The sequence below is a fragment of the Papio anubis genome, chromosome 19 (genome assembly GCF_008728515.1).
Source record: "Papio anubis isolate 15944 chromosome 19, Panubis1.0, whole genome shotgun sequence".
NCBI classification, from domain to species: Eukaryota; Metazoa; Chordata; class Mammalia; order Primates; family Cercopithecidae; genus Papio; species Papio anubis.
In genome coordinates, this window is record NC_044994.1 from 38,310,495 (window position 1) to 38,334,552 (window position 24,058).

The 24,058-nt window shown below is 40.7% G+C and overlaps 1 protein-coding gene across 3 annotated transcripts in view; it reads left to right on the plus strand.

Moving 5' to 3' along the window:
* C19H18orf25 (chromosome 19 C18orf25 homolog) overlaps positions 1-12,975 on the plus strand; it is a 98,760-nt gene extending 85,785 nt beyond the window's left edge. For 2 of the 3 annotated variants that reach the window (XM_009192662.4, XM_003914343.4), the window contains exon 5: positions 8,972-12,975. In XM_009192662.4, coding sequence (XP_009190926.2) covers positions 8,972-9,161 — 190 coding nt within the window. In that variant the 3' untranslated portion in view covers positions 9,162-12,975. The remainder of the gene's footprint in view (positions 1-8,971) is intronic. The other variant, XM_003914342.5, reaches the window with a different exon arrangement.
* Positions 12,976-24,058: the final 11,083 nt, after the last annotated feature.

Here is a 24,058-nt window from a genome sequence, read left to right on the forward strand (position 1 = left end):
GAGTTCTCGCTTTTGTTTGGCCTAAGAAGTACTTTTTCTTTAGACATGATATGAGCCTTAGAGTGTGTTATATATTGTCTCATATCAAGAACATTTCAACCATACATGTCTGTGAACTAGAGCTGATGGTTTTTTCTTTTAAGCAAATGTTTAGTTAGCTTGACAGACTTCTCATTTAAGGCAGAAGTATCACTACTTTTTTCTCTCACGTTCGTACTTTCTTGCCTTTCACTTTACCTTGAAATATACTGGGAGCAAACAGTTGGGAAACATGCATCTGACATCATGCCTCTTTGACTGGTTTCCTAGAGCACCTCTCCTTGTCTCTCATTAAAAGCAAACTTTTAAGTTATTTTGGTCTGTTTTTACAGAATATATTTCTAGTAATGTTCATATAACTAAGGGAGTCTTGTTTCTTGGGATTAAAAAAAACCCCACAAGACATCAAGTTGGTATGTAGCATTATAAACATAATTTTATGAAGTTTGGCATTCGTTAAGGTAGGGGTCAGCAAACTGTGGTCCATAGGCTAGTTCTGGCCTGCTGCCTGTTTTTGTCTGGGCTGTGAGCTAAGAATGATTTTTACCTTTTTAGATGGCTGGTGGAAAAAAAAAATCAAATGAAGAATGATACTTTGTGACATGTGAAAATTACAGGAATTAAAATTTTAGTCTATAAATAAAGTTTTATTTTAACAACCGTGCTTGTTCATTTTGTATGTAATCATCTATGTCTGTTTATGCACTCCATTGGCAAAGTTGAATCATTTCAACAGAGATTATATGTCCTCCCCAAAGCCTAAGGTATGTACTGTCTGAAAAGTCAATACCTTTGCAGAATACATTTGCTGACTCCTGCTTTAAGGTATGTTCATAATAATTGGTTCCAGCCCTTTCAGCGATATTCTTCTGAAACATTCTGGAACATCCTCTTCTCCCCACCTCCCCCACCGCACGTGCACACACCCACCCACCCCCCAAACTTTAGACTTTAGAGCTTGTGTGTTTTGTATAAAGCAAACAACTTTTCTCCCATGCCACAAGAGTGAAGTTGTGATTTTCTGATAAATAGGTATATAACATAGTGTATTCATTACCTGGCTCTTTGATCTGATTTTACTCTGGTTACCCAGGTAATAAAGCACATTTGCCAGCATTTCTTCTGTCTTTTATATAAAAGATGAACTTAGAAGTGTAGAGTGGAGATGAAATACAGATACATGTATGTTAAGGGTACCTTTTCTAGTGAGATCTAAGTATACTTTGAGAGCATTTTGCAGTCAAATAATTGGAACCTTAAGGATGTAGAGTTAATTTGTAGTTTAACATGCCATCTCCCCAAAAGTGGCCAATTCTGACTTTTTGAGAACTAGTCTTGTCCTAGAACTTCATCTTCTATTTTGTATTTTTATGCCTTCTGTATTTATTGTGTTTTATTCTGTAAGTATGCCTGTAAGGCTGCTTCATTTTTTCTTTTTCTTTTTTTTTTGAGATGGAGTTTCACTCTTGTTGCCCAGGCTGGAGTGCAATGACACAATCTAGGCTCACTGCAATCTCCACCTCCTGGGTTCAAGCGATTCTCCTGCCTCAGGCTCCCAAGTAGCTGGGATTACAGGCATGCGCCACCACGCTTGGCTAATTTTGTATTTTTGGTTGAGATGGGGTTTCTCCATGTTGGTCGGGCTGGTCTCAAACTCCTGACCTCAGGTGATCTGCCCACCTTGGCCTCCCAAAGTGCTGGGATTACAGGCATGAACCACCATGCCCTGCCTCTTTTTCTTTCTTTCTTTCTTTTTTTAATGATTATTTTCCCTATTCTGGTGGGAAAGAATTTTTATTTTTCAGTCTTTCCTCTTTTTTTTCTGCCTTAATTACAATTTTTTTCCTATTAAATTCTCTTCCATTTTTCTGTTTAGGCCGACTTACCCACCAGATGAGAAAGCTAGAACTACTGATTTCTTCCTTTACATCAGCAAATTTTTGCCTTTGGTTTATTTCACCATTGTTTCTTACGATATAAGTTATCCTTTTAAGCCATGTGTCAGGATCTTTCTAGACTATTGTATTTTTAAATTTTAGGGTTCCTACTATGATACCCTGCCCACTGACAGATTGATGTGTGTGAATTATCTTCAGATGTGTCAGGGACATATTATTCATTCACCAACTTCCTTTTGAGTTACATTTCAAATGTTAATTCATTGGACTTATGGGTTCCTACTTAAATAGGGAAGGAATAGGTAGAAACCTGTATTGTTTATCTAGTCTCTTACTCTGTGCTAAGACATATCACTTGGTCAGGTTCTCTATTAATTTCTAACTCGTCTCCCTTTTTATTGTTTCCTTATGCCTAGAAATGTTACAGCATGAACCACACTTATTTTTAGCTTCTTTGTTCAGTGTTTCTTCATCATTAAATGTTTATCTTCTTTTTTAAAAAAAAACAACATTTTTATATCTGGAGTTACAATTATCATTATCTTTCTATTAAAACCTGGAAATTTAAATTCTCAGTTCTCCCCACCCCAACACACAATCCCTATTCTACACTTGAACAAAGTGACTTTGTCTACATTTTAAATAACATTACATTATTTTCAAGGATTTTTTCTTACAGGCTCTGAAGCATAAAGCTGTGTTTTATTCTTATTCATTGGTTGAATCCTGGGAAATCATATCTTGTAGGTGACATCCATTTTAAAACCTCACTGGTGGTTAAAATTGTCCATATAATGGAATGTAGAGTTTACAGGTTCTTTGGAGTATTTTTAACTGACTCCTTTATTATTTTGTGAGGGTGTCTTTTATATTGATCTTGGGTCTAGGACTGAGTCTTTCCAACATTTTTTCCCCCCAGCAGCTTCTGTATCAGTAGCCTGATAATCTTTCAGACATTGAGATTAAAAAGCTGAGAAGCAAGTAGGAGAAGAGGCGTTCTTGTTGGTTGCTTCAGAGTTGCCCCTTGGCTGCCTGTATCTCATCTGGAATTTATTTCTTTTACAGGTCTAGGGTTGCAGTTATGAAGTATTGATGTGTTTCTGGCAGGGTTATCACTTGGAAAAAGGTTTTAGGTTTTGATCCACATCTTTTTGTTCTCATTTGATTTACATGTATAGAGTAGATGTTTTGTTTGGATTTAGTTGTCCTGTTTTTTTTTTTTCTTTTCATATTCTACATTGTTGTTGGATTTTTAAGAGTTTTTAAGAACTCAGATTTGGTCCTTGAGTTGTTCTCTGGAATTGTGGCTGCCCTGACTTGTTTTGGGTGCCATTTTTCCATATTGGAAGCATTTTGTTTGGCCTTTGCACTCAGTAATTCTAGTTGTGATATGCCTCCCCGCCCCCACCTTTTTTGATAGTTACTTTTCTTTTCTTGAATGCTAATATCTTCCCCTATTCTTTTATTTTAGATTTTGATGTATTCGTTTCTCTTTTGTGTATCCCCTAGTCCTAGACTAGAAAGCATGCTTTCTGAACTAATGGTTGAACGCATATTTTATGATTGCCTTGTATTGCTGTGTTGAACTCCTGGTGTTACCTAAATGTTATTTCCAGATGTTAATTTTTGGACAGTCCAGTTTCACAGATGCTCTTTTCTAGTGAGATGGAGACTTTCCCAGCATCTCTAGTTCTTCTGTGCCCACTTAATTTTGCCAAAACTCTTAATTTACAAACTTCAGGCCAGTAAGTGTTTTTGTCCTTGGTCCTGTTATTGTTTCCTTCTACCGACCTCATTGATAATTGCTCTAGGAAGATGAATACATATAGCCCAGATCTGTATGTTTTGGAACTGTGTTGAAACAGTTCTTTTGATACCTGTTCTGAGGACCTCATTCTAGTCTGTTAATCCTGTGATCATTGGTGTTAATATTGGGTTATTCCTTAGCAAAATAATTGGTGTAGGAAGCTGTATTTGAGACTCATTGCTTCATAGGACCAGTTGCTAACTTTTTTTTTTTTTTTTTTTGAGATGGAGTCTCACTCTATTGGGTTATTCCTCAGCAAAATAATTGGTGTAGGAAGCTGTATTTGAGACTCATTGCTTCATAGGACCAGTTGCTAACTTTTTTTTTTTTTTTTTTGAGATGGAGTCTCATTGTGTTGTCCAGGCTGGAGTACAGTGGTGTGATCTTGGCTCACAGAAAGCTCCACCTCCCGAGTTCAAGCAGTTCTCCTGCCTTAGCCTCCTGGGTAGCTGGGACTACAGGAGCACGCCGCCATGCCCGGCTGATTTTTTGTATTTTAGTAGAGACAGCGTTTCACCATGTTGCCCAGGCTGGTTGCGAACTCCTGAGCTCAGGCAGTCTGCCCGCCTCGGCCTCCCAAAGTGCTGGGATTACAGACTTGAGCCACCATGCCCGGCCCTGTTGCTAACATTAACTCCAAAAAAACTAGGGAGACAAATGAGTGTTTCCCTACAATCACAAGGATTCATTTCCTCTTCAGTTAGGAAAAAGAAGTAGAAATGTTATCTAAGAGGTCACCTTCAGGCTGTCTATAAATAAGAGTAAAAATGATTAATTTTAAATGTTGTTTTCCTAGAATAGTAAGCTAACTATATCAAAAGTTGATCATCAGAGCCTTCTCTGTGTGTGTGTGTGTGTGCACGCGCGCACTTCATTTCCACTGTGCAGCCTTTCTATTGATATTAGTGTATGAAGAACAGGAAATTATTCTGTCAAACCATATTGTTTATAATGTATTTTCCCCAACATTTTGGGAAGCGAGACCCAAGCATTTTCTTGGTTATAAAATGCAAAATATGGCTCTAGGTTGTGTTTCATACCTGTCACCAATTGTATGCAGATTAAACGCTTTGTGAGAACAAAGCCTATATCTGCACTAATACAGATTAGTAATACAATTGATTGGACTAATTGAAAATCAGTTGAGTATGTTCCTACCTCATATCTTTCATGATACAGAAAAAGCATATGTGATAATACATGAAACTCTTTATTTTTTATGTTGTCTCACAAAATTTTGAGCCTCTTAACATCTGTTATAGGACCACTCCAGAGGCTTAACAACCATTGTGCTCCCTCTTTCTCCTGGAATTTTTTCCCTATCTGGTATACATTTTTGTGTAATGTATACTGTCTTATAAAATAGTTGAAATATTTCTCTAGCACCCTTCTGTTTACTAGATGGACTGTTTTTTCCCTCTGTGGTTTAAAAAAAATGTGTTAAAAGCCTTGTTCTGTCCTCATCCATCTCCTAACTCCCATTTTATTCAGTGTGTTTGAGATCATTAAAGTAAATGATTTTTGTGAATATTTTATTGGCTAATAACACGTATAGGTAACTAATAATGTATCTTTAATTTTTGCAAACTCCTTATACCCAAGTAACAAGCACTCAGATCAAAACACAGAAGTCATGCTGTGCTTTCTTTTTTGAGACGGAGTCTCGTTCTGTCACCCAGGCTGGAGTACAGTGGCGCGATCTCAGCTCCCTGCAGCCTCCGCCTCCTGGGTTCAAGCGATTCTCCTGCCTTAACCTCCGGAGTAGCTGGGACTACAGGTGCATGCCACCACGCCTGGCTCATTTTTTGTATTTTTAGTGGAGACAGGGTTTCACCATGTTAGCCAGACTGGTCTTGATCTCCTGACCTTGTGAATCCACCTGCCTTGGCCTCCCAAAGTGCTGAGATTACAGGCGTGAGCCACCACGCTCAGCCACTCTGCACTACTTTCTAATTACAACCTCCCCCTTCTCTTTTCCCCTGTGACTACTATCTTGACTTTTTCTTTTTTTTTTTTGAGACAAAGCTCAGCCACCCAGGCTGGAGTGCAGTGGCATGATTTCTGTTCACGGCAGCTTTGACCGCCAAGGCTCAAGCCATCCTCTCACCTCAGCCTTCCGAGTAGCTGGGAGCACGGGTGCCTACTACCACACCCAGCTGATTTTGTGTGTGTGTGTGTGTGTGTGAGATAGAGATGGGGTTTCACCATGGTGCCCATGCTGGTCTCGAACTTGTGAGCTCAGGCGATCCTCCCATCTCACCCTCCCAAAGTACTGGGATTAGAGTCATGAGCCACCGTGCCAGCCTATTCTGACTTTTAATGATTGTTTTGCCTGTTTTTGAACAAATGTTAAAGTCACTGTTGACCTTGGAGGGCATCTTAAAATCTTCCTTAACATTCCTGACAAATGCCTCAGCAATTACTTGAGCGCTTAAAAGGCAATTCATTCTATTTGTTAGTGGCTTTGTTCTATAGCAATGATTATCTGAAACTTGCCTTCTAAAAACTGATTCACGGTTCTTAGCATGCTCTCAGTAGTTTTACCTTGAGCATGAAATAGTACCTTTCATGGTGGCTTCCGCCTCACAGTGATTCTCCCGTCTTTGGGAATTCCATGTACAACTATTAATAATTAGAGTTAGGAAAGCTTTTGACCAAAGGTAGTATCATCACATTCTCCAGATAATCTAAAATTTTGAAGTAGGAGAAATAGAGAGGGTCAGGGGTTGTTCCGTCATCTTAGGCTCTTTGAGGTGCCCAGTGTCCTTCTAATAAATTCTCTTTATTATTTAAAGTAGCCTAAGCTGGTTTTTGGTAACTGGAACCATTTGTAACATAACTACAGAAGTGATCTATTTTTAGATAGTTGAAGTGCCCTGTCTCCTATTCTGTCTCCTTCAGCCATTCCTCAGTAGGAGATATGGTCTCTAAACCTCTTACTCTCCCAGTTCTTTTCCTATGCCAGACACTTTCTAGACTCTTCTTTGCTGCTTATCGAATGGCCCTGGGAACCAGGCAGTGCTTCTCTCAGTCAAACATGCTATAGTAACTTCAGGTATAGCCTGAAGAAGGCATTCTTATTCAGTGGAAAATAAACCATTGAGTGGAGACCTGATTTTATTCCAGTTCTATACTTAACTTGTTTAAGAGCCTAGGTGGTTGTCTTTTGGCCTAGGTTTTTTCTTCTGTATAATAAACAGATTAGATCAGATTTTTTAAAAAGCCATTGCCTGATGTTACATTGTATGATTACTTAGTGAGCAATACAGATAAACAATTGGGACAATATAGTTCTTTTACTTCGAAGATATTTTTAGAAATTCTGCCAAAGATTACATTGACTCTCTCTGCCACTCATTCATTGCCTGAATTCTTACCAGGTTTCTAGCCAGCTTGACTTCAATTAGTGCTTGTACAGGTGAGCTTTTGAATTGTCAAGTAACTTTATACTTCTAAATTGTTAGTTTGGGCCTATCTTTGTATTCTGATGATTTTAGCTGTGTTTTGCCACACCCAATTTGATACACATATCTGTAAAGCAGCAACATGATATGGAAAGCATTGGACCCAAAATCCGACCTGTCTTCCTTGGCCTATCACTTTCAAGCATTGTGAATCTGAGCAAATCATGTAACCTGTTTAAGCCTCAGTTTCCCTCTGTAGAGTGAGGATAGTAAATTCCATGCTTACCTCATAGGTCTGTCGGAATTGTCCAATGAGATAATATATGTGAAACTGCTTAGTAAATGTAGTGTTTCATTGGCCTTCAGTCCTCAAAACCATTTCTATAAATGTTGAATGGACTCCTTTGGCTGACATTTTTCCATGACTACATGGTCATTTAATATGAATTTATATAATGGGTTGAACAGATATGAATTAGACATTGGGCTTTATGTCCCTTATTTTAATGTTCCTATTTATTTCGCTAGCTAATATTTGAAAAGGTAGTAGCCTCTGGGTTAGTAACTACTTAGCCCATCTCTGGACAGATGACGGGCTTCTGGTACTGTAACAAATTTGCATTCTGCCCTCTGCTCTGGCCCTGAGAGTTCTGTTCTTAGGAACTTTTCTTAGTAAGGGAGAAGTTACCAGGTTAAGCCTTTGTAGGAGTAGGGCATGTTTGCAGGAGCTTAAGGGTCCTTGGGGTAGTTTTGCAACTGAATCTTGTCCATTATTACCTGAATGTTCTTTTGAACCTGGGAGTTTAGGTAGCATTAAATCAAAGCCGAAATTCTCAAGTGGCCCAGCATTATTTGTTGCTTACAGATCGTCAGACAGCTGCTCAGGAGCCACTGTGGTAGTTTAGTGACTGGACTCATGCCACTTGTTACTTCTCACGTACGCTACCTAAGGTCTGCTCAGAAAGTTTAGATGAGAGGACATAGCATTGGTCTCATGAGTTGCCTGCCTTCCTCTCATTTGAGTCAGAACTTAGTGTTTTGGCCTGGAGGTTCACAATTCTATCATTTGACTGGAATGTGGAATTCAAACTGTCAGTGTTTCTGAAACAATTTTATTTCAGTGAACTCTTGGTATGACTTGCTAACAAGGCAGTTCTGTCCCTCTGATAGAACCCTTTTAGTGGATCTAAACTGAAGATTCAGCTGTGTTACTTTCACGGAACCAAATTGTAAGCGATTCTGTTGAATGAACCAAGTGCTTCTGTTGTGACCTTCAGGACAAGGGAAATTGATCCTTTATTCATGATCTGTTACTGACAGACTTTTAGAAATTTAATCTATAAAAGGGTATTACTGTCACTGTCTTTGAAGGCATTATTACCAATTATAAAGCTTATTTTAAGAACAAGTTTTAACTATTTTTCTTACTGTTTGGTTTGTTCAGACTAAGATTGTTTGGGCATCTTTGTTCTGGATTTATGTGTTGCCCTGTCATGAAGATCCCAGAGGTGTAAATGAGTCCAGAGAAACATCCTCTCACCCATGGTCAGTGACTAATTTAGACACAGCTCAGGAGTTTCCGGCTGAGATAAGACCCTTGGCCTTTTTAAGGCTAAATTGAGAGAGAGAGACCAAGTGGAGTGCCGTGGGGTGGGGAGAGAGGGAGACAGAGATGGAGGGAAGGATATTGATTGTGGGTTTTATGAACTTGCATACTAGGTTTATCTTAGTAAAAATGTTGATCAGTACAACTGAGGTCATATCGTCTTCTGTTTTTCCTGTGGTGGAATTAACCATGCTTTTGTTCTTCATCTCGATTGCAGGTGTGTTCATCCTCGAGGTGGTGTGATTCAGAGTGTTTCTTCATGGAAGCATGGCTCGGGCACGCAGTATGTTAGCACCAGGCAAACACAGTCATGGACTGCTGTGACTCCCCAGCAGACTTGGGCTTCACCAGCAGAAGTTGTTGACCTTACCTTGGATGAGGATAGCAGGCGTAAATACCTACTGTAATACAATGTCACTGTGTTTCCTCTGCACTGTTCCCTTCCACTTCCTCATCCTTTGTGACATGGAAGTTCATTGTCATAGCTTCAGCTTCAGAAGCTGTTTGTGGCATTTGTAGGATTCAAACTCATGGAAAATTCCCTCCTCTTCCCCTTTTTTTAATTAAAAGAAGTCACTTAGGAAAATAACTTATCACAGAGAAAAGAATTTCTTCCTTCACTCAGTAGGAATATGAGAATGATGAATTTTATTAGACAGCTTTATTTTACTTGGTGACTTTTAATCTTAGGAAACTCTGCCTTCCTTTTAGAATAATATTTTAATTGCCAGGCAAAATGGGTTTCAGTTTTTGAATCTTGTATTTATTTTTCTGTATAATGAAATTAATATCTAGACTTGACCACTATCTGCCCACCCCATTGGCACTTCCATCTTAGGGCATTCGCACACATATCAGTCAGGTCCTTATTGGCACCTAGTAGGGCATGTGCATTTAAAAACCTGTCCTTAAAAATAGAAGACAGAAGTATTAAAAGTATTTTTTCTTTATTTTAAGTAAGTCTTCTGCCTTCTTTCCTGAGTTTGCTCCTGTTGACTTCCCACAGCACAGATAATTGACATGTCCCTTTGTGTTTATAAATACTACTAAGGTGACTTAGTTGGTCTCCTTGTTGCAATAATTAATAACTCTTTGCAAAATGTCTCCTTGGAGACAGAGGCATTTCAGATAGATACCCACCATGAGGTTTTCTGGGCATCTGAAAGTATTAAGAGTTCAGTGGGAAAAATCTCTCTCCCTCGGCTTTTTTTTCTGGTTTAGTCAAATAATGGGTGAACATAGAAACCTGTTGGGAAGAATATGAAAAGTTACGTGGCCTCTGAGGCTACAGGCACTTGCAAATCTGAGAGGAAAGTGCTGTCTTTCATAGCTGGTCTCTATATGAAGAGGATGTAGCAACAACTGTTTAACATCCAAGATGAAGTGGACCTGATGTTGTATTTGGGTATTTTTCTCCTCTATCTTCTAAGAAAAAAAAATACCATAAGAAGAATCAGAATGTACCATAAGAAGTCAGATGCAAAGCACGTTAATTGGTAAGTTTTACAGTATCTAAAAGGATTAGCAAAGGGTAGTAGGAGCTTCAGGGAATTCAGGAAATGCCAGCATTGGAATTTTGTGGCATTAGTTACTACCTTCTTTCTTATAATATGTTGTAGTTACTAGTGAATTCTTTTAAAAGCAATACCTAGAGTTAGAACACTATTCTGCACAGGGGGAGTGAAGTAATATTGGTTTAGAAGACTTCACTTTTTGTTTTTCATGGGTTTTTGTTTGCTTTTTTTGTGTGTGTGTTTGTTTCCATTGTTACCATTACTATGGCCCTTTGCCTCTCTCTCCAAATCCCCTGGTGGCTCTTCTTATCATAAGAGTATGAGAACTACCATTTTCAGTTTTCATTCAGCAAACAAATTTACCAAGTGCCTGCTCTGCATAAGGCACTGTGAGGGGTGGGTGCTCTGGGGGCTGCTGAGATGAATGACACACACCCCACCTAAGCACGCATCAGAGTCTGCCTGCCTCCACCTGCCTGGCCTGTTCTTCTTCTTCTTCTTTTTTTTTGTTTTGTAAAGACAAGTTTATTCCTTTACCCTTCTTGTTGCATTAGTTCTCCTATATATTCCTTCTTCTTTGATCTTCTCTGATAACATCTCATTTGATCTGGCCTCTGTCCTTCATCAGTTTTTTTTTTTTTTTCCTGCTTTTATTAGATCAGGCTTTTAAGATCATGAACCTCCAATTTTAGCAAATCAATCTCTCACATGGCCACAATTCTAGACAAAAACCAAAGACCCAGAGGCCAGAGCAAAGTAGGACCGTCTGAAGATTCACTACTGGTGTATCCTTGGACCTTCACATTTTACTTTAGGATTAATTTATTGAATTTTACTGTTACACATAGTTTTTGACTTGAATTAAAATACTAGACAAAGCAGAAATGTACAATTTCTGGTCTGTGTTTTCCAGGAAAATCATTGAGAAGAGAATAGAGTGGATTATGTGACTTGAAGTTTTTGCAGCTTATTTTTTCCCCCCACTATCAGGGCAGAGGCCCATTTTAATGAATGTTTTTGCATGACCCGTTCTTATGTTAACCACATATTTTTTTCCCCCCCAATTCCACACAGCAGGTGATTTCCCGTGACATATTTTCTTCATAGTCCCTAATAGTCATCCTCTACAGAGTTGGTGTGCTGTGTGCACTGTGAATGAGGAACAGAGTGGAGCTGTAACCAGTCTCTTCTCTGGCCCTTTGCGTTTATGTCAGCTTGCACTTTTCCCTCACTTATTCCTAGTCCAGCTCCCAACTGCCTGACTTAATGGACCAGAACAGAGATTTGGATATTAAGATGAAGAGGGGAGGGGAAGGGATGGTGGAGATAGACAGCTCTCCCCTACTAGGTCGGGACATTTCCCTAATAACTGTAGAGAGACTGTTTCAACTCTCCTTTCATTGCTGTTTTCAGAAGAGTGGAGAGTGTGGTTTCAGGCAAGGTATTAATGATACAATTCCGTGGTATACAACTCCTGTGACATTTGAAGTTTATTTTAAAGGGATTTTTCTTAATCAGAGTTTTACGTTTGGTAGCATAAGTAGTTCTTTATGCTTCACAGGACGTTGTCTTCAGAGTAATCTCTCTGCTAAAATGGTACACATGGGTCACAGATTGGTTTATGCCACTGACTTGGTAAAGTTTCCATTCCCTCCGATTTGTGAAAAACAGAGCAGTGACCTAGCTGTTTTATCATCATGACTGCCATGTAACCTATAAGTGCTGCTCTCCAGTAATTGTCTTTTCATTTTGATGGTAGGGGCCAGACTGAATGAATAATGCATTCTTTTTTATTCAGTTTATTTCATTCAGTTTATTTTTGGCAAACATCCCATAAACTTTGCTTTTATTATCAATTATCAATATGAATCGTCTGGTTTACTAATTTAGTCATTTGTTCATCTTTACTTTTAGTAGATTAGCACCATAACTAACTTAAAATAAGTTTGTTACCTGCTTTTCATACTGTCACAAAGGTTTTTGAAAAAGCTGGGGACACTATTTTGTCTTTTAGTTTTAAACTTTTTTTTTTTAAGGCAAAGCAAGCACCCCAATCCCTGTTCTCCAATATGTGTATGATGTGACTTCCATGTAGATATAAAAATGATTGTGCCCTAACCAAACTTCCTCAGATTGTGCACTGTTTGTTTAAAATAATCACGTATTTTAGTCTGATGCTGTTGTATTTTTTCATTTTATTTAAAACACTACTTACTTCTTATTCTCTTAACAAATTTTAAAAGGTAGTGATCTTAAAAAAAAATCACTGGATAACTAGGAAATATTTTTGTTGTTGTTTTGTTTTTTAAAGAGTACAGAGGCCATTGAAGCCTTTTGCTCCTCTTACCGTGAAAATGAAATGTTAGCCATTGTATGGCTAGGAACCAATGCACTTGGCAGTTAATGGATCTGCTGTTGCTGGAGTGTGAGTGTGGACTTGATGCAGTGACGACAAATCATTGCTTAGAATTAATGTTTTCAAATGTGCAACTCTAGTTTTTAAAACAAAAATTGGTTCTTTACATTCATTATTTAGGTTTTGTTTCCCTTTAGTATTTAATGGTCTTTGGAGAAAAAATAATAAAACAGAGTGTTATATATATATTTTTTGGTGCAAGATAAGATTTTCTGTTTTTTGAAATAAGTCTGTAGCATAAAGGTTGAACTATTTTAAGACAAAATAAAATAGAGTGTATTTAAACAATGATATCTTCTGAGGTTTTTTAATTTTTTTTACTTTTTATTTTTTTCCTATCTGCTTCAGTTAACTAAGTGGTACCTGGAGCAGTTTCCAGGTTACCTTTTGAATGTGAAAGTAGATTCTATTTTGTTAACAGGTCTTATCTTTATAAGATGTCTGAGTTTCAAAGCAAGAGCTGTATCCTTGCAAGGTTACTTGCAAAACTACTCCCAAGAAGTAGTTTTCCTCAAGAATTTTTAGTTCTGCTTGTACTGGAAAATGATCTATTAACAATTAGGAAACACAATATTAACAAGTAGGAAATATCTTTAGATTTTTGAAATGGTTCTTTTATACCACCCTGTATCTAAGACATAGACATATTCATACCTATAAGAAACTCTGGCTGGGTGCGGTGGCTCACACACCTGTAATCCCAGCACTTTGGGAGGCCAAGGTGGGCGGATCACCTGAGGTCAGGAGTTTGACACCAGCCTGGCCAACATGGCAAAACCCCGTCTCTACTAAAAATACAAAAATTAGCTGGGTGTGGTGGCGGGAGCCTGTAATCTCAGCTACTCAGGAGGCTGAAGCAGGAGAATCGCTTGAACCCGAGAGGCAGAGGTTGCAGCGAGCCAAGATCGTGCCACTACACTCTAGCCTGGGCAACAAGAGCAAGACTCTGTCTCACAAAAAAAAAAAAAAAAAAGGAAAACTCTTCTTTGACTCTAGAAGGAAATAGTTTACCTAGGATCTCACGTTTGAACCCTTTTGCCCTTGGATGCTGCTTTTTGAAGAAGAAACTAGGCACAAGTAAGTAATATAATCTGTAGCTAGTGCTTTATCTCATTTGGACTGCTTCTTTCTGTTCTTTTGCAGGCATTTGGCCTTTCCTTCCCTTATTGGTTTGTTTTTCAGAGTAGATGCCAGCTATTTATAATTATAGTCTAATCAGAAAAATTACAGATAAAGAGTCTTTACCAAATATATATGTATCTCTTCAGCTCCATTTTTGCAACCAAAGTAAAGTGAATTTCTTCTAGGTTTTGTTTTAACCGCACTTGGAACCAAGTGCTCTATGAAAGAGCGATCCTCCTAAGTCATTGGTAGGCACTATTTTTTTTTTTTTTTTAATGATTCCATGATTGAAAGCACTGATTCATAGAATTAGAGAAGTTCTGGGCTACAGTGGAACTTTAGCTGGGAGAATCTGCCTGGAGCAGAAGAAAGCAACAGTAAGTAGTGGTAGGAGCAGTGAGCTCAGAAAAAGATGCAAGTAATGATCATGAGTGTCAGAAATTGGGAAAGAGCACCCATTCACTTGATACTCTCTGTTGGTTTAATCCATGTACTGCTCCACACGTGACATGCCTTCTAGGTGGAAATGGCTTTAGGCAGGGATCCCTCTGTGTGATGAAGATTCCCTGCCAAGCCTTGAGGACCCATTTGGTAGAGTAGGGTGAATGATGGGAGTGAGTGCTGCCAGCAAAGTCAGCCCTCGGAAAGGAAGTATGGCAGCAGCAGGTGGTATAATCTGTTCATAGACCCTGGCCTGCTGTTGGGAACACACCTTGGTTGTAAATTATATCTGTCTAACTTCTTACTCTTTAGTGAAGGAAGCTATTTGGTGCCAGCTTTTTCTTTTTTATTAATTTTTTTTTTTCCCCATTGGCCTTGCTGAAGCTTTTAGAAGACACCAGCTTTTTCTTTTGTGCTTTGGTAATTGACATATAAGAGTCACATCTGTTCCTCTTTCATGATTGCTCCATACTGAGAGTGGAAAGGTAAAGTGTAGTGGACTGTTCAGCCCGCACTTTTGTGACTGATTCTAAAGCGAGCAAATCTGACTTGAGGCTGGATCTTGAATTCTGCAGCATGAGAGGGTTAGACCAGAGGCCAGGTGAGTGACTTTAGGCCTGACCCAGGGAACAGGAGATCCCAGAAAGGCCAAGTGACTGCTAAAGGATTTGGTTTCTGCACCTGTAAAATGAAGAATGTCTCAGGTTTATTTTTTGAAATTAAAAGGCTGTGCGATTTTAGGGGATGATTCATTGTTCTGCAGAGCCATCAGGCTTTTCAAACAGTAACTCAAGAGAGCTGCTTACTCCAAAAAACTGCTCAAAGGACTATAGTTCTATCATCTCACTTAAACCTTGGGAAGGCATTGGATGACTAACACCCACAGAACCTTGAATTTCTACAAGCTATTTTCAAAGTTTTAAAAGAATGTTTATTTCAAAAATTTCACATGGGGTAAGAAGTACAGATTATCCTAATTTTACAGATGGGAAAACTGATAGAAGAATAACTGTGTATTTGGATTTACATAGGTAGACTTTGGGAGAGTAGATTTTTCAAAAAAAATGGTTCAAATTAGAACCTTTTAACTGTTCAGAAAAACAAAACCTCAATTTTCTGGTTTTCCTGCCCATTTTCTCTGCTTCACTTAGGGCAGAGAAAAAGCAAATTGCAGAATGTGCACTACATGCTATTTGTTTGAAATTTAAAAAGACAGTATAATACTGCATACTGATAAAGGATACACATGTAGTAAGAGTATAAACATGCATGAGAATAATAAACACCAAATTCAGGGTAATAGTTGCCTCTGGAAGGGGAACGGAGGGGTCACAGAGGACTTCAGCTTTATCGGTAAAATTTCATAAGTTGGGTAGCAAAGACACAAATGTATGTTATTCATTGTACCTTTTTGTATATCTTAAATATTTCTTAATCAAATTAATTTTTTTCCTGAGAATGAAAACTCTTTTGTGACTTTCCCAGTGTTAGTGGAAACAAGATCTGAAGCTGATTCCTTTTAGAAGCTCTCAACACTTCTTAGCTATGTCACCAAATGCATGAGCAACAACAAAAAACAAATTTGATAAATTAGACTTATCAAAAAAAGCTTTTGTACCTCAAAGGATGCCATCAAGAAAGTAAAAAGACAACCCACAGAATGGGAGAAAATATTTGGAAATACTAAATCTGATAAGAGACTTGTATCTGGAATATATAAAAAACTCTTACAACTCAATACTAAAAAAAAAAAAAAGAAAGAAAGAAAAAATCCAATTAAAAAATCAGCAAAGGATCTAAATAGACTCTTCTCCAAGGAAAATATACAGTGGTCAATAAGCACATGAAAAGATGCTTAACATTTCCATCAGAGAGCTGCCAAGATAAACCACAATGAGATACGACTTCACACCCACTGGGATAACTAGAATAAGAAAGATAGGTATTGGTGAGGAAGTGGAGAAATCAGGACCATCGTACATTGCTGGTGGGAATATAAAATGGTGAGTCACTTTTGAGTTTGGCTGTCCCTCAAAGGTTAAACCTAAGAGTTGCCATGAATGTTTATAGCAGCATTATTCATAATAGCCAAAATGAGAAAGAACCCAAATGTCTATCAACCAATGAGTGCAAAATACAATGTAGCCTTGTAAGTGAATGTTATCCGGCTGTAAGTAGGAATGAAATGCCAATACATTCTACAACATTGATAATCCTTGAAATCACAGTGTTAGCCGGGCACGGTGGCTCAAGCCTGTAATCCCAGCACTTTGGGAGGCCGAGATGGGCGGATCATGAGGTCAGGAGATTGAGACCATCCTGGCTAACACGTTGAAACCCCGTCTCTACTAAAAAAAATACAAAAAGCTAGCCGGGTGAGGTGGTGGGCGCCTGTAGTCCCAGCTACTCGGGAGGCTGAGGCAGGAGAATCGCATAAACCCGGGAGGCGGAGCTTGCAGTGAGCTGAGATCCGGCCACTGCACTCCAGCCTGGGCGACAGAGCGAGACTCCGTCTCAAAAAAAAAAAAAAAATCACAATGTTAAATGAAAGGAACCAGGTACCAAAGACCACATATTATTCCATTTACAGGAAATATCCAGAATAGATAAATCTATAGAAGTAAAGTAGATTAGTGGTTGCCAGAGGCTGAAGGAGGTAGAAATAGGGAGTGACTGTTCATAGGTAAGGGGATTCTTTTTGGGGTCTTGAAAATACTCTAAAATTAGAGTGGTGGTAGTTGCACCTCTGAACATTCAGTAGCCCACCCTTATCCATGGTTTTGCTTTCTGTAGTTTCAGTAACCTGTCTATTGCAGTCTGAAAATATTAAATGGAAAATTTCAGAAATAAACAATTCATAAGTTTCAAGTTTCACACTCTTCTGAGTAGCATGATGAAATCTTGCACCGTACCTCTCTGTCCCACCTGGGTCATGAATTATCCGTTTGTCCAGCACATCCGTACTGTATATACTGTCTGCTCATGCAGATACTTAGTAGCTGTCTTGTTTATAAGATTGATCACAAGAAGGGTGAGTGTAGTACAGTCAGATTTGAGAGAGACAACATTCATATAACTTATTACTGTATATTAAAATTCTGTTTTGTTGGTACGTTGCCTCATTTATAAATTAAAGTTTAGGTATATATGAAGAGGAAAAAACACTGTATTATAGGGTTCAGTACTATTCATGGTTTCAGGCATCCACTAAGGGTCTTGGAATCTATCTCTGGCAAATAAGGGGACTGTTGTTCTAATCAGCCTTGAATTATACACTTTAAAAGGGTGAATTTTATGGTATGCGAATTATATCTCAATAAAGCTGTTATGTGAAAATACACATAACCTTTGGAATTGAGAGTGTAGTGCCTTAAGCTGTTAATACCATGTTATGAATAGGTACCACACTTCAGAAAGTGAGTTGAGATGGTGGAGGTAGGAAGGATAGTAGGAAGGTACAGCTCAGCTACAGGGGACCCCAAAGACCAAGATGGCAGTCACTGAAGGTGAGCATGACCAACTTTCTCCCTGGCTGCAGGCTTCCCTGACCCCGAGATGTGCCTTTAGTAGGAGACCTATCCCCTGTGAAGAGAAATGTGGCTTGCTGAGGTTTCTGTGACATCCAAACCTGCCACCGAAGGATGAAGATTCAGAAAGAAACTAACCTTTATTCCCTGCTGAAATTTGAGTGCTTATCAACTGCCAGGGAGCATTCCACAGACAGGCTTTTGGGAGGTGGGGTAAAGGGTGCAGGCATTTTCCCCCTCTGGGCAAGAACATCACCATAGCTTGTGAGCTCCTGGGCCTGCCCCTGGCTTTTGCCCAGAAAGTTTTGCAGTCACTCTGACATCCTACCAGAGAGGCTGTAACTCCATCCTTTGGGCACTGAGGTGGGGATGGGGATGCTTTCTCATTATACATGCCCTTTCCTTCTGAGATGCTGCTTCCATGATTCCCACTCCCTCTCTTGGTTGCAAGCCCTGAGAGTCACTGTTGTAACTGCTGAAATTTCATGGCATTCCTTAGGGGTGTGAAGGCAGAAAACATGTTGGGACCTTGACTTTAGTCAGTGCTGGGCACATCTCTTTGGTCCATTTAATAGTCTACATCTCCTCAAGTCTTGGCTAAATTCTTGCTGATTAGTTTGGGCTCTTGGTAGAGTGGATTCATTTGCCATTACGTTAAAAGTGGCTATCTTAAGAATGCAAACCTTTTATTCAGGTGAAATATTCAAAAAATTTTCAGCATCCTTTCAGGCACCAACCAGTTAGAATTAACACTGGAGGTGTGGCTGCCACAAGTTCCTGGAACCGCAGTCTGTGGCAGATACGGAATTAACCCTAACACTGCTAGACTGTGTGAATCCTCGGGCGCTGCCAGGGTGGGGAAGAAGGCACTCAAGCAGTTCAGGGCAGGGGCCCTTTACCAGCTGGAACTCAAGTATGTCCTTGTTTTAATAGCCAATAGAACCAAAGAATGCATTTGCTTAACCTCTCCGGACCTCAGCTTCTTCACTCATAAAATGGGGATAATAGTTCCTACCTTACAGGATTGTCATAAAGAGTTAATGAGTGGAGGTCTAGTTCGCTCCATCCATCTTGTCAGCCCTACACTGGTCCTTATTTGGCTAGCTCAGCTGAGAAGTGTGTATAACAAAATCTGTCTGTAGGCCTGCTGACTATTTCACAGGAACACCGTTAAAGCATTACGTGCATCCTTGAGACATAAATGAAGTACTTTAGAGAAAGGAGCAAGCAACAGTTGGGTATATGATAACTGGCATGGGGTGGCAAAAAATCACAAGTCCCAAGGTCTAGGTTTGGGTCATGTCTTCATTGCCAACAAGCTGTGTGACCTATGAGGCCAGCTACCTCTGGTTCTTACCTTCTTCATCTCTAAAAGAGAGGATAGTTGTATGCCTACCACCATCCCTAGATTTGCTGTGAGGGATCAAATAAGACAACAGGACAGCAGTTTGGAATTTGCAGACTCAGATGACTATAGAAGCAATGCTGTTAATGGAAATAATTCATTGGTCCAGATAAAAGTCAAATGGGGAGTGTGGCAAACTGGATAGAATATATGCTAATCTAAAGGAGGAAGTTGCAACTGTTATGAGAGTAAATGTTCAATGTTGCCATATCTATGGATTTTTCAAGAGAAAATGGAAATCTGGATTTTAAAAATGTAGATGTGGAGTTTCTGATTTGTAAATGTTCGTGTGTGGCCATGGTCAGTTCTGCTGAATATATAGTTTGAAAAGACCTGTTGGTGCAGGAAGGAAGAAAAATTGGGTGGGCTGTCACTGATGTGCCACCTTCCCCACTCCACACTGTGAGCCTCCCTGGCCTGGGATAAAAAACAGTGAGCCTAGGGTGGTTCTGGTGCTCTGACCCCCATTTTTGTGCAGACTACTGAGACCTGGAGTTACAATTGAGGTACTGCTGTAAGGGACTGAGTGCACCCAGGGAGCTGTGGTCACTTGCGTCCTTGGTCTGATGTTTCCTGTGTACATCTCTGGCTGGCTAGACAGGTAACCAAAGAGAATGGAGGCCAGCTCTGGGTCATCAGTCTTGAAAGTCTTAACCTGGATCAATCCTGTTTGTCCTCTCAGCCAGGAACTGTGTGGGCCAAACAATACTTGTCTAGAGGACTGGTTTAGCTTGGGGGCTGGGGGTTTACTCCCTCTGGAATATGCACATTTCACTGATTGAGCCAGCACTTAGTATTTACTATGTGCTAGGCACTCGGCCAGACCCTGGGGCCAATCCTCACCCTCAAGTAGCGGGCTCTGTCTGGTATAACAAACTATTGTCACAAAACCTGACAAATGCTGCTAAGATTAGCATTCAATGCAGGGTGCTTTGGGAACAAAAAGACTCCCTAAACTAGCTGGTGGGATGGAATGAATGAATGATGGAGGAGCTCTTGCAGAAGGCAATAGTTCAGCTGAGTTTGAAGGATGAGTAGGAATAAATGAAATCCAGGGAGGTAAAGAGTGGAGGGTGTGGGTAGGAGTCATTCAGATACAAAGCTCAGGCATGGCATGGAGGTGAGAGAGAGCATGTCTCAGTAGAGGGACTGGTAGTTGGGAGAAAGCAGGAGTGATAGGGAGCAAGCTGGAGACGTAAGAGCTATATGGCAATGGACCTTGAATGCCTCACTAACATTCCACAGACATGCCACCTCTGGAAACCAATAGAACATGTTTATTACCTACAAAAAGCCTACTGTTGGAGGTAGAAAGCGGGCATCTAGACACATAAATGCAACAAAGATGTACCTCCGAAATGATGGGGAACAATGTAAGTATTGTATAGAAGGGAGGAATAAGAGCCACTCTCCCTGGAAGTGGAGTGAGTTAGAGGAGAATTGACATTGGAAGTAGGGAATTTTATTAGGAAGCTTCTGCAGGAATCGAAACAGATAAATGATGAAGGCTGAATCAAGGCAGTGGGAGGGGAAATGGAAAAGAGGTCAGAATGAAGAAAGTTTGAATCTGTGGGACTTGTTGATGCAGTGTTGGCGGGGGTGAGGGATGAGGTGAAGAGCCCATGGGTGAGGAAGAAAGGCTGCCAGATGTTGCATTCGCTAAGTAGGAAATACAGACAAGGCATCAGGTTTGGAGAGTGCAGCAGATGCTTTTGGGTCACGTGTGCCCTCTGAGGTGAGGATAAGTTAATTGCCTTTTGTATGCTCTACCACAGTGGTCCCCAACCTTTTTGGCAGCAGGGACCCATTTTGTGGAAGAAAGTTTTACTGGGGACTGATGGGGGAAATGGTTTCAGGATGAAACTGCTCCACCTCAGATCATCAGGCATTAGTTAGATTCTCATAAGGAGCATGCAGCCTAGATCTCTCACATTTGCAGTTCACAGTAGCATTTGTGCCCCTATGAGAATCTAATGCCACAGCTGATCTGACAGGAGGCGGAGCTCAGGTGGTAATGCTTGCTCACCCTCTGCTCACCTCCTGCTGTGCGGCCCAGTTACTAACAGCCACAGACGGGTACTGGTCTGTGACCAGGGGGTTGGGGACCCCTGCTCTGGCATTACGAAGAACACATGGTGCTCTTTGGCTTTGGAACACAACACATACCATATTTAGAAATACTGCTCCAACCCATTCATTGCATGACTTGAAGCAAGGAAAGGCTCTGCAGCACAAGCCAGGCTACAGTGCTAGCTGCCCTGTCACTTGGACCATATGACCCAGCAAATCCACGATGCCAGAAGTATTCCCAGTAGAACATGAAGTGTGGAGTCTCTGGCAAGCTGCAGTAGGAGAGGTGTATTATAGATTCCTAAGGATTTTGGAACAAGGCTATGCCTTCTGCAGCAGAGAACTATAAACATTTTGAAAGTCAGATCCCAATATATGTTGGGTCCTGGTAGAGACAGAGCATCTGACCATTGGACATAATTAATCAAGACATCAGAGATGTTTATCATGAGCTGGGTTTTGTGCCACTCAAGTCATAAATTCAAGCAGGCAAACAGCAATTCATTCTAAGATGGAAGGTGTACAGCTCAGGGATCCGGCATGAACAGGGCCAGAGGGTAAAAGTAAGCAGCACATGCCTCTTCCTCAGGCCCCCAAGGCCGGCACCCTGTTGCGTTAATGACTCTCCTTCACTTCACACCAAGGGTTTTCTTTGACTAGTCTAGAATAATCCTAGGCCTAGTTCATTGTGTTCGTGTTAGCCAAAATGGACTGCTGTTTCTATTTAAAGCTCCAGTTAAGGTAACCCTGAAAGACAGTGGGTAGGGGAAATTCTTGCAGTGGGCAGAGCTTCAAGCCTCTTCATGTACACCTGCTCACCAACTTAGAAAAGAGGGAAAGGTGGTATGCAGGCTCACACAGAACTGTCTGTCACAGTTGCAGCTGAAATCAGAGGTTGAAGAAGGGAATGTGATGAAATTTCTGATTTGTGAATGTTCGTGTGTGGCCATGGCCAGTCCTGCTGAATATACAGCTTGAAAAGACCTATTGGTGCAGGAAGAAATAAAAATAGGGTGGACTGGAAGTGCCACCTTCCCCACTGCACACTCTCTGAGCCTCCCTGGCATGGGATAAATCTACCACTCCAAGCCACTTATGCCCCACATTAAGACTGTCTTGTCACTGAGTCTTCAAGGTGGCAGCCAGTCATCTAGTAAAAATACTTTGTACAGGAAAGTAGAACAGGCTACAACCTTGCTCACTGTTGCAGCAGATCTGGAGGCTGAAATTGCTGTTCATTATCTTCCTTCTTTCTATTCTAGATTGTCCTCATTGCAGTACATAGGAGTGTATGTATTTCTGTTGCTTGAACTGTATGACTTAGGATTCCATAAGAATATATATGGAATCTTGGGCAGCAAGCGGCTTGGCTGATTGGTCAGTCACGGGCCTCAAAGGAAAAAGATGAGAAGGGAGACAAGGAGGCCTGTGGATGATCCCATGGGAGTGCGCACAAATGCTTCCCAGAGAGCATCCACCATGGGAAGGGTGCTGAACAGCAAGGTGGATGACGTGACTCACCCTGTAGAGGCCAGCTTCGTCCCCAGGGCTTGCACAGTAAGCCTGTGAATGGAGTAGCCATGGTGACCAGGATGGAGGCGAGGCGTGGGCCCACGGAGATAGCTACTGCCACTGCTGACTGGTGATCTGTCAGTGCAGAGACAGGCCCTGAGCCTTTGGTCAGCCAGCCACTTGAGGCATCTTGACTACATCAGGCCCCTTCCACCTTGGAAAGGGCAGCAAATCCTTTTTCCTGGGGTTGCTACCTCTGGTGTTAAGCTGAGGGTTTCTGGAGTGCCTAATTTATCTACATATGATGCCTCATCACATCACTGTAGATTAAGGGGCCCATGTTACGGCAAATTAAGTGCAATAAGGGTTGCATGACCAGGGGGTTCACTGATCTGGTATATACCACAACTAGAGGAAGCCATGGACCTAATAGAATGATGGGATTGCTCGTTAAAAACTCAGTTTCCCAGAGTCAAACCATAAAGGTAAAAGATATATGTATATTAAAAGACTCAGTTAAGGTTCCCAACTCAAGGATGATACACTGGGGTTGGCTGTTGTCATCCAGGATGTAGCTGATATGTGGTACTGTGTCTCCAGTTGCTAGAACACACAGATTCAGGAATCAGGGGTAGATACAGGATTGGTCCCTCTCACCATCACTCTCAGTGATCCACTAGCACCAAGGTGAAAGAATGTCTAGCATTCAAAAAATATACTCAAGAATAGATCTGAAATCCAGGAGAATGTCTCTTGGTGCCATGGGCCCTTGTAGCAAGCATGGCCTGAAAAGGACAAGTCACCTGAGGGCTCAGACCCCCAGGGATGTCAGTAACTGTCAACCCATCAGGCAAGCAACCTAGACCAGCTCAAGTGCTGACAATGAGGGCAATCCTGAATAGAGGCTGGAGAAGGAAGACAATGAACAGCAACGTCAGTCCCTGGATTTACGGCAGCAGGGAGCGGGGTGGTAGCTCCTCCTGTTAACTTTCTTGTATGAAATATTTTTGCTGGTTGCCTGGCTACCACCTTGAAGACCCAGTAACAGAATGGACTTAATGAATGTGGGGCATGAGTGGATCAGAGTGGTGCAAGCAGGGAGTAGACCGCTTTCCATGTCCTGCATCACATCCCCTTTCTTGGCCTCTGACCAGCTGCAGCTGTGGTAGGCAGTTCTGTGTGAGCTTGGACTCATGCTGACAGCACCCCAATTCCATCACACGGAGTGCATCATTCTGATTTCTATTTCAGCTCCTACTCCAAAGTCTCAGGAGTCTGTTTGGCTTGTGTGACTCAA